At 38.5% G+C, this 10,865-nt stretch overlaps 1 protein-coding gene across 1 annotated transcript in view; it reads right to left on the bottom strand.

Moving 5' to 3' along the window:
* Window positions 1-5,379: 5,379 nt before the first annotated feature.
* Window positions 5,380-10,865, bottom strand: part of NUP155 (nucleoporin 155) — a 70,520-nt gene continuing 65,034 nt past the window's right edge. Inside the window, exons 34-35 of the mRNA XM_025436255.3 lie at window positions 8,520-8,626; window positions 5,380-7,839 (exon numbers count right to left, since the gene is read on the bottom strand). Coding sequence (XP_025292040.1) covers window positions 7,701-7,839; window positions 8,520-8,626 — 246 coding nt within the window. The 3' untranslated portion in view covers window positions 5,380-7,700. The remainder of the gene's footprint in view (window positions 7,840-8,519; window positions 8,627-10,865) is intronic.

Raw genomic sequence — 10,865 nt, 5'->3', positions numbered from 1 at the left:
TCCAGGATCCATATCTTGAAACCTTTTACCCCTACCTTTTTTTTTTTTTTTTTTTTGCCATAATTGATGTCTTTCATGATTTTCTTGGTTTTGTTGTAAATCCTGTGAAGTCAGGCACAATATTTGGACGCAGTTTTCTCCAGCAGGAATTTATTGTTTCAGGCTTGATGGCTTTCACTGCTTTTTCTGTAAACAGCAATAACATATTCAATAGTGTGATCCTCCCAGACTCCAAAGAATCTCTATTGGAATTCTCTTCCATAGCATTGACAGTTCTTTCCATAGAATACCATGTGTAACGAGTCTTAGGGGTCCTTATGACACCCTGATCTAGAGGCTGAATTGAAGACGTTGTGTTTAGGCGCAAGTAGACCACTTCGATGTCTTCTCTATTGAATACAAAGTTTTAGGTTGTCAGGGACATTGTCCAATATCAAAAGAACTTTAAATGGCAGTCCCTTATTAGCAAAGTACTTCCTGACATCAGGGATGAAGCATCAATGGAACCAATACAGGAAAAGGGTTTTCGTTGTCCAGACTTTCTTGTTATACAATAAAAATGCTGCTAGTGTTTATCTTTTCCCTTCCAGGCTCCGGAATTAGCAATTTTATAGCTAAGGGCAGCCTGGTCATAAACCTGATTGCATTTGCACAGAACAGTAAATTTAGCCTATCTTTCCTATCTTAAATACTGGTGTTCTCTTCTCTTCCTAATAAATGTCCTTTGTGGCACCCCCCCCTCCCCATAATAAAGAACTTTTGTCTGCATCAAACACCTGTTCAGGCAGATATCCTTTCTCCTCAGTAATTTTTTAAAAAGAATTTATTTATTTATTCATGAGAGACACACACACACACAGAGAGAGAGAGAGAGAGAGAGAGAGAGAGGCAGAGACACAGGCAGAGGTAGGCTCCCTGCAAGGAGCCCAATGTGGGACTTGATCCCGGGACTCCAGTATCACGCCCTGGGCCCAAGGCAGGCACCCAACCCCTGAGCCACTCAGGTGTCCCACTCCTCAATAATTTTTTTCTTAAAGATTTATTTATGATAGACAGAGAGAGAGAGAGAGAGAGGCGCAGAGACACAGAAGGAGGGAGAAGCAGGCTCCATGCCGGGAGCCCGACATGGGACTCCATCCTGGGACTCCAGGATCGCGTCCTGGGCCAAAGGCAGGTGCCAAACCGCTGAGCCACCCAGGGATCCCCATCACTCCTCAATAATTTTAATGGCATCTGAGAACTTAGCAGCTGCCTCTTGGTTGGCAGAAGCCGCTTCTCCTATTATCTTGATTTTTTAAAGTTTTTATTTAAGCAATTTCTACATCCAATGTGGGAATTGAACTCACAACACCAAGATCAAGTCAGTTGCTATTCTGACTAAGCCAGCCAGGCGCACCTATCTTGATATTTTTTAAGCCAAACCACTCTTGAAATTTATCAAACCTTTTGTTGGCATTAAATTCTCCAGCTTTAGATTCTTCACATTCTTTTTGCTCTAAGTTGCCACATAATGACTTCACTTTTTCTTGAATCATAGGAGTCTACAGGTATGACTTTTTTTTTTTTTTTTAAGGATTTTCATTCATTCGAGAGAGGTAGCGCAAGCTGGGGTGGGAGGCAGAGGGAGAGGGAGAAGCAGACTCTCCAGTCTGAGCAGGGAGTCCGACGCAGGGCTTGATCCCAGGACCCTGAGATCATAACCTGAGCTGAAGGCAGGTGTCTAACTGACCGAGTACCCAGGTGCCCCTAAATATGCCTTCCCTATAGGAATCCTGCATGCACATAAAAGGTGCATCTTCAAGATAAAAACGTATTTTGTGAAAAGTGAAAGGTTTTAATACTTGCTGGTGAAGCTACAGTGTCAGCTTCATGACTTTTCTTTTTTTTACAATGGTCCTTACATTGGATTAATTTATCTTGAAATGTTGGGTAACCACAGTTGCAGACCTCACACCAAGCAATTCAACTTTTTCTTGTAATGTCATGAATTTGCTTTTTGAGAGCTCTTTTAGCATCACTAGTGGCACTTTGGATTGTTGTTATCTGAGGTTTATGAAATAGCACTAAATGTGAAAAATGCACAAGAACCACAAGAGAGCTCTTTTTACTGCATTATACAATTTACTGGAGAGACAATTGCTTACATGATTAGCATCACTTGGCATTTTAAGCAGATATTTGCAACATTTGAGCTGCAATAGAAACAGGAGGCAAAAGGTGTCTGGACAGCTCAGTCAGTTGAACATCTGTCTTCGACTCAGGTCCTGATCCCAGGGTCCTGGGATCATGCTCGGCATCTAGCTCCCTGCTCAGTGGGGAGTCTGCTTCCCTCTCCCTCTGCTCCTCTCTCCTCTGTCTCAAATAAATAAAACCTAAAAATGAAAAAGCAGGTGAACTACTAAATTATTACAGTAATATACTATGTACTGCAGTTAATTTTATGCAGTTATGATTCAATATTGGATTTTTATGTTTACATCTCAACTACAAATGGTATCATGTATGATCTGTGTATGTATACGTTTTGATAAATGTTAACCTTTTTTTCTTTAAAGTCTATTTTTTAGTAATCTCTCCACCCAACGTAGGACTCAAACTCACAACCTGAAGATCAATAGTTGCACAGTCTTCCGACTGAGCCAGCCAGGCACCCTTAATATAATGGTTCTTGAAATGCAATTGATTTTGTAGGTTGACCTTGTATCCTGTGATTTTGCTTCTCAGTCCTAGTAGCTTTTCCTATTTAGCAGTGCTATTTTCTGTATATTATATAGGGTTTTCTATATAGGTAATTGTCTATGGATAATCTCACATTTACTTCTGCTTTTCTAATTTATATGTCTTAAATTTCTTTTGTTTGCCAAATCACCATGATCAGAACCTCAAACACAAGGTTGAAAAGAAATACACAGGGATCCCTGGGTGGCGTAGTGGTTTAGCGCCTGCCTTCTCCCTCTGCCTGTGTCTGTGCCCCTCTCTTTCACTGTGTGCCTATCATAAATATATAAAAAAAGAAAAGAAATATACATATTTTGTTCCCAATCTTGCAGAAAGTGTTGTCTCCTACCATTAGGTGTGTTCTTAGCTGTACATTTTTTATAGTTGTCTTTTATCAGGCTGAGGAAGCTCCCTTCTACTTATTTGCTTAGAATTTGATTATGATGTGCTTTGGTGTGATTTTGCATCTGTCCTGCTCTAGGTTCGTATTTCTTGGATCTATGGGTTTATAGTTTTCATTATTGTACAAGGAAGTATTGGTAAACAAGTGGACAGATTTTGTGGACTGATTTGAAATGCTGTTTGCCTAGCATTCAATTAAGAAAGCACTTCTTTTCTGTTTTTTTTTTTTTTTTTTTTTTTATTTATGACAGTCACAGAGAGAGAGAGAGAGAGGCAGAGACACAGGCAGAGGGAGAAGCAGGCTCCATGCACCGGGAGCCAGACGTGGGATTCGATCCCGGGTCTCCAGGATCGCGCCCTGGGCCAAAGGCAGGCACCAAACCGCTGTGCCACCCAGGGATCCCACTTCTTTTCTGTTCTGTATGGTTTGGATGATGATCCTATATCATCATACCCCAAGACTGAGTCCATGACTCAAGCTGAGTTAATCAGAACCGTTCCTGGGGCATCTCTGTTGGAGTAACCAAAACAAAGTAACTTGACACTGCCTGCATTCTCCCAAGAGGTATGCAGCAAACTGCAGACACAAAGAATAAACATGAAAAGAAGGGCTGAACTGACCTAGAGAAAGCCCTGAAGGTATCAAGGCTCTGGAACTAGCCTTGTGGAAGTAGTTCTACACTTGGATTTCTTAGTTTTGAAGGCTAATAAATTCTTTTGCTTAAACTAACATAAAGTCTTAAATTTTTGTCAACTGCAATAGAGTCCTAATGCTATACCAGGAATTTGGAATTTATTCTGAGGGAAAAGGTAGAGGTGTAATATATTTAGGTGTGCATTTTTTTTCTGAAGATTTTATTTATTCGTGAGAGACACACAGAAAGAGGCAGAGACACAGGCAAAGGAAGAAACAGGCTCCATGCAGGAAGCCCGACGCAGGACTTGATCCTGGGTCTCCAGGTTTACACCCTGGGCCGAAGGCGGCGCTAAAACGCTGAGCCACCCGGGCTGCCCATAGGTGTACATTTTAAACAGACCCAAGGAAGGGGTCAAATTAGAGGAAGACCATTGTGACATTACTACAAGCATCTAAGTGAACCTCACTAAACTCTAAAAACCTGAAGTAGTGGGATAATTAAACAGATATGGTAAATATTAAGAAAATAAGCTTGCTTAGAAATTGGTGACTGGTTGGATCTGGAAGGAGAGAGTTTAAAAGCAATACCATGCTTCAGAGTTGAGATTTCATATCATGAAGACGGAGTAGAAAATAGAGGAAGGGGGTACCTGGTTGGTTGGTACCTGATAGAGCATGCCAACTTTTGATCATGAGGTCAAGTGCCATGTTGTGTGTTAAGCTTGAGAGAAGAGGAGAAGAGAGAAAAGAGAACAGAAAAAAGGAGGAACAGGAGTGGGTAGATTGCAGAAAAGAGGAATAAACGCATATCTGGTCACATTTTGACTGAGGAGCTGTAGAGGTCAGCTAAGTGAAAATGTTCATTATACAGGTAGAAACTCAGCTGTGGACTGGAGATAGGATAATCCTAACTCCCACATGGTAAATTGATTAATCTTTTTAAGATTTTATTTATTTATTCATGAGAGACACAGACATAGGCAGAGGGAAAAGTAGGCTCAAGGGGAGCCCGATATGGGACTTGATCCCAGAACCCCGGATCACAACCTGAGCCAAAGGCAGATGCTCAACCACTGAGCTACCCAGGCATCCCTAAACTGATTAATCTTTAAAAAAGAGGTAGTTTCCATAACTGAGAGTTTTAAAACAAATGTTTAATTTCAAGTATGTCATAATGCGGTTTTTAAATTAAAAAAAAAAAACTTTTTTTTTAAGATTTTATTTATTCATGATAGACAGAGAGAGGCAGAGACACAGGCAGAGGGAGAAGCAGGCTCCAGGCAGGGAACCCGATGTGGGACTTGATCCTGGGTCTCCAGGATCATGCCCCGGGCCGAAGGCAGGTGCTAAACCGCTGAGCCACCCAGGGATCCTGATAATGCAGTTTAGAAATGATGCTTATTTGCAATGAAAAAAGTAAAAATAACAGTATTGTTAAATGAGTTTAAATATTTGGAGTATAGAACAAAACTGAATAAATTACATTAATTCTTACAAATTTTTGAATTTAAAAAAGTCTTATTATTTAGCTTTAATCTTCTTATGAGGAATATTTGTTTTCTTAGGGAAATGAAAGTTTGAAAGTTTAAATGATTTAACTCAAGAATGAGAAGACTCAAAAATATTGAGGAAAAAATTTTTATTATTAAGAGAATTTAAATGAAGAAACTGATAGAAAGTGAAAGAAAATTACGTGCCCTTTCAAGACTTTTACATTCAATATTCCAGTTCTTCATTTTCTTGATACAACTGTATCACTATCATAATTTTTCCTCTCTTGAATAAGAGGAAAAAAGAGGTGGGAAGTATCCTGAGGAAGAGAATGAGCAATCTGTGAATCCTGAGATTGAAATTAACTACAAAACATAAATGCGGAGGAAATCCGTGTGATTAGCAGAGAAGTGTTCAATGAGCAAGTCACTAGTAAGTCACATATGTTATAACTAAAAAATGCTGAACATAGATCACATGCATTTCAGGGTCAATATACCATACCTTGCGAAGTTACTCAATAGATTTTTCTCTTTTTTCCTGACCATTTTGCTATATGAAAATGATCTACCTAAAACAAATGTCACAATTAAGATCTTCAGTGACTCATCACTGCCTATAATGAATGTACTGTTTCATAAATAATTTTCAACTTATTTGTTGCCTATATATGTTTAATAGTCACTATAAAGAAACAATGTGTTAATGTGTTGAATAACACCAAGTACAAGATAATACAGTGGACAAATGTGCTAGAACAATGCTACTCCAAGCTTGAGCCTCTGACCACCAGCATAAGCATCATATTAGAGGTGAACATCTGTTTTAGTAGGTTATCCATGTGATTCTTACGAATTGCGTTTTAGAAACACAGTTATAGAGAGCTAAAAAGGAGGGGATCTAATTTCTCTTAAGAGTCTCATTCTCCCAAGGGTATGGAAAACATGTGCTGTGCAATAGGTACTATTAAACCCTCTCAAAAGTGCTCTCTGATAAAAGGAACAGGGTTCAGATTTCTGATTCCTAAGGTCCATTTAGCTGTGCTAGCTTACGGTGCTTTTGAAAGATGTAGCTTCAATATTATGAGTTGTGGATATTTAACATATATATTAACATGTTTGTGTGTAAATGGGCTTAAAAAATATATATGTATATATATAGCAGAACTGGAGCCACACTAAATAACATTTAGGCAAGACTCTCGTTTTAAGTAGATGTAACAGAATTTTATGTTCATAAAAGTAACAATGCATAACTTATATTCATTTCACATACTCTAAAAAACAACACTTAAGAACAAAAAGCTGAAAAATATGAGAGGTAGTGGTACCTAATGAGTGACATTTTGACAGTCTATTAAATACTATGATTCAGAAGTTTATGGGAAAAAGGAAGCTAACTTCTAAGAGAATAAATATGAAAAGGTCAACCCATGATCTTGAGGAAAAAAGAAGGGAAGGAAAACTATTTTCAAAATGTACTTTTATAAAAATCATTAGGCATGCTTCAGTGACAATAAGCAGAAGGTAATTACTCTTGATGGCATAAAAAATGAAAGGAAAGAAGTCCATGTTCTTGTTTTTTTCTTAGTCCTGGTCATTCCCACTCTGTTCTCCTTCATTGTTGCTGCCATGACTTTGGGGAACTTGGTTTAGTTATTCCAACTTGTTGAAGATTAAAAACTACATTACTAACAATTTTGCTTTATATATTGTGTCTTGGACAAAATTCATTTGTTGTGGTTATTGACTGGGCGGAGGAAGAATCAAATGGAGCAAATTCCCAGATAATGCTTATAATGCTGGTTTGGTGCACACACTTTGAGAACCCCTGCTTTAACGCAGTCATGAGTCACAAGGACAGGTAGGTAGGCACTAAAATAAAACAGTACCTCCCTGTGTAGGTATTTAGGACATAGAACATTAGTTACACATTTGCCACCTGCTCAAAAAACAGCCAAATATGTATTAATCTTTAAGAATTACAACTGACATAATTAGTAGTTGGAAGAAATTTCCTTCCAAAGATGAACCCAAAACCTAAATAATTTTTAAAAAGAGACGGTGTTTATTTGCCTACATTAGGATTGTTATATAGTCCAGTATTATGGGACCTACCCAAATAGCCTATTTAGGTTTTGATATCAATATTGTTGGACTAACTTGGAAATGAATAGTGTAAATTCAAAATTCTGCCTTCATTAAGTTAAAAATAAGAATTTCTAAATACTTTTTATCTTTGTGCTAAGATCATAAGTAATCTTATGTTATTTTTTAACCTGATTACTAAAAAACAAAATAGTAATAAAAAATTCATCTGGCAAATGTACTGTATTAAAAACATATTTCTATTAAAATTGTTCGTAAATTCTTAGATTTAGAGCACCTGATATCCGGACCCAGCTGAGCTTTTATTTTACAGATCAAAATGTATGGACAATACATTACAATAATTAATGAAGCCGTTCTAGTTTAGCCTGAAGAGATTTAAAGTTTCCAGTGATGGCTTGTACCGCGACTGAAGAGCTCATAGACTGAAGCTCAACCAGATAACCACAAATGGCATCCAGGCACAAATTTGTAAATCTTCTCCTGCAAAGGAAGAGATACCTGATCAACTACAAATACATTTAGTAAACATTTCCTACTTTAAGACTTTTCTCCAATTTCTGCTAACCTTAGTAAAGTCCCACAGAGAGGAAGGATCATATGATTAAGTAAATGGTAAATAAATGAAAACAGACAAGAAATCCACAGAATAGGTGAATTATCACATGACCATCGTGTTCCTTTGGAAGATTATTATAATGGGAAGGGAGGCAGTAAGAATGACTCCTTAAATTAATATTATTTATATTCTTTTGGTCTTTTCAAACAAATATACCTTGAAATCAGGCCAATAATCTCACAAAGACATAACTGAATTGTCTAGATCACTAACTCAAAGGAAAAGGAGTTTAGAAGTAACTCACAAGTTATATCATTTTGAAATCAGGCCAATAATCTCACAAAGACATAACTGAATTGTCTAGATCACTAACTCAAAGGAAAAGGAGTTTAGAAGTAACTCACAAGTTATATCATTTTACCTACAGAAAGGATTCTAAGGGTTTTCAAAGGGTTGAAAAATGGAAAAAACTCTAACCTTTCATGCACGCTGATATTCAAATAGTTAATCTCCATATCTTCCCCCATTCTAGCTTTGGTGCCTAGATACTTATTAGAAACATCTGAAAGCTTTTACTATACTACAAAATCTAATTCATAGTTACCTCTCACAATTTAAAACTTGGCTAGGATTCTCAACATATCTTGCCAATAGTACATGTATACAATCCAAAAGGTGCAGGGGCTTCTTCATTCTGTTCCAGAATGGATCCTATAAAGAAAATACGTATCATGAATTGTAAAGTAAAATATGTCAACCGATTTTTCAACTGTTTATGTTATTAAACCAGTCACCAGAGTACCAAGCAAAATTTCCCGATATTAAAATTAGCATTTAACACAGGACCAGTGTGACCCCAGGCGCGCTGACAGCTCTCACTATTCTGTGAGGGCTTCCTGCACAGCATGGGGTGTGGGATGCCCGGTTTAGGGAGGAGAGAGTGGGATGGTGCTATTTTCCCCCTTGTCACCAGCACAGCGGCCCCCAGGAGAGGTGGGTGCTGCTTACATCAAATTCCACCCCCTTGTGCTTGGGACGTGCTTATTTACTGAGACAAGTTTGACTCTGAGATAGTGTGACAGGCTTCGCTCCCAGAAGACCAGCCGAGGAAGCATCCCACATGCACCAAACCTAATGACTATAGAACACTTCAAAGCGTCACCTATAGTACTGGTGGGACTAGGACCAGGCTTTACTTTTTTTTTTTTTCCTTTGGAATCAGGCTTATAGTTTTTTCTTTGCTTGTTAGTTTATCCATTTCCTTTTCTTTTTTTGGGGGGGAGGGGGTTCAGGCTTCTTTTTTTCCTTTCTCTCCCTCCCTTTTCTTTTGATTATCTGTTTGTTTTTTTGGGGTCCTTTTCTGTTTTGGATCAGGCTTTTTCTTCTTTTTTTTTCTAGGCTTATTTTAACAAACAAATGAAAGCATGCATAGTTAAAGGTCCAAGCACTCCTCATTGGAGGCAAGAAGGAGCTCTGGAGACTGACCAGTAAGAAAGAGCACCTAAAATGCAACAGCAGAGTCCACACAGCACACACCAGAAACATTCCTGAATTGCCAGGCCTTGGACAGTGTATGACTCCTCCACTTTTTTTTTTTTTTAAAGAAAGGGAAAGAGAGAGGGGGGCAGAAGGAAAGGGAGAGTGAGAAAGTTTTTTTTTGTTTTTTTTTAAATATTTTTATTTACTTGAGAGAGAGAGAGAGAGAGAGAGGCAGAGACACAAGCAGAGGGAGAAGCAGGCCACATGCAGGAAGCCCAATGTGGGACTTGATTCCAGAACTCTGGGATCATGCCCTGACCCAAAGGCAAACACTCAACCATTGAGCCACCCAGGCATCCCGGGAGAGAGAAAAATCTTAAATCTTAAAATCTCCATGCTTGAGCATGGAGCCCAGTGCAGGACTCAATCTCATGACCCTGAGATCATGACCTGAGCCAAATTCAAGAGTCAGATGCTTATCTGACTGAGCCAACCAGATCTCCTTGACTCCATTTTATTTTTATTTATTTATTTTTTAAAAACATTTTATTTATTTATTCATGAGAAACACAGAGAGGGAGAGAAAGAGGCAGAGACAGAGGCAGAGGGAGAAGCAGGCTTCATGCAGGGAGCCTGATGTGGGATTCAATCCCAGGACTCCAGGTTCAGGGCCTGGGCCACACGCAGGCACTAAACCGCTGAGCCACCCAGCCACCCAGAGATCCCCTTGACTCCTTTTTAATATAGAATGTTGTAACAACAAGCTTTCAAAACACGCAAAAGATAGAAAAAAAATTAGAACAACAGTCATTAAGACTACTAGCTGGGCTTGGAAAAAAGCATAGAAGACATCAGAGAAACACTTGCTACGGAGATAAAAGGCCTAAAAACTAGTCAGGCTGAAATATAAAATGCTGTAACTGAGATGCAAAACTGATGGGATATAATGACAATGAGGAGTGAAGAAGCAGAGGAGAGAATAGGTGATACAGAAGATAAAATTATGGAAAATAATGAAGCTGAAAAGAAGAGGGAAAGAAAACTATTAGATCATGAAGGTAGACTTAGGAAACTCAGTAACTCCATAAAGTGAACTCATATCCTTATCACAGGAGTCCCAGAAGAAGAGTGGGAAAAGGGGGTAGAAGGTCTATTTGAACAATTATAGGTGAGAACATCCCTAATCTGGAGAAGGAAACAGGCATTTAAGCCCAAGAGGCACAGAGAATTCCCATCAAAATCAACAAAAACAGGTCAAAGCCACAATATACCATTGTTAAACTTGCAGAATACAAAGGTAAAAAGAAAATTCTGGAAGCAGGTAGGGACAAAAGGTCCTTAATCTACAAGGGTAGACACACAGGTTAGTAGCAGACCTGTCCACTGAAACCTGGCAGGCAGAAAGAAGTAGCATGATAGATTTAAAGTGCTGAATGGGAAAACTAGGTGGCCAAGAATACTCTATCCAGTA

The sequence above is a fragment of the Canis lupus genome, chromosome 4, assembly GCF_003254725.2.
Source record: "Canis lupus dingo isolate Sandy chromosome 4, ASM325472v2, whole genome shotgun sequence".
Classification (NCBI taxonomy): domain Eukaryota; kingdom Metazoa; phylum Chordata; class Mammalia; order Carnivora; family Canidae; genus Canis; species Canis lupus.
Note: the sequence above shows the minus strand (reverse complement) of the source record. Positions and strands in the feature narration are given on the sequence as shown.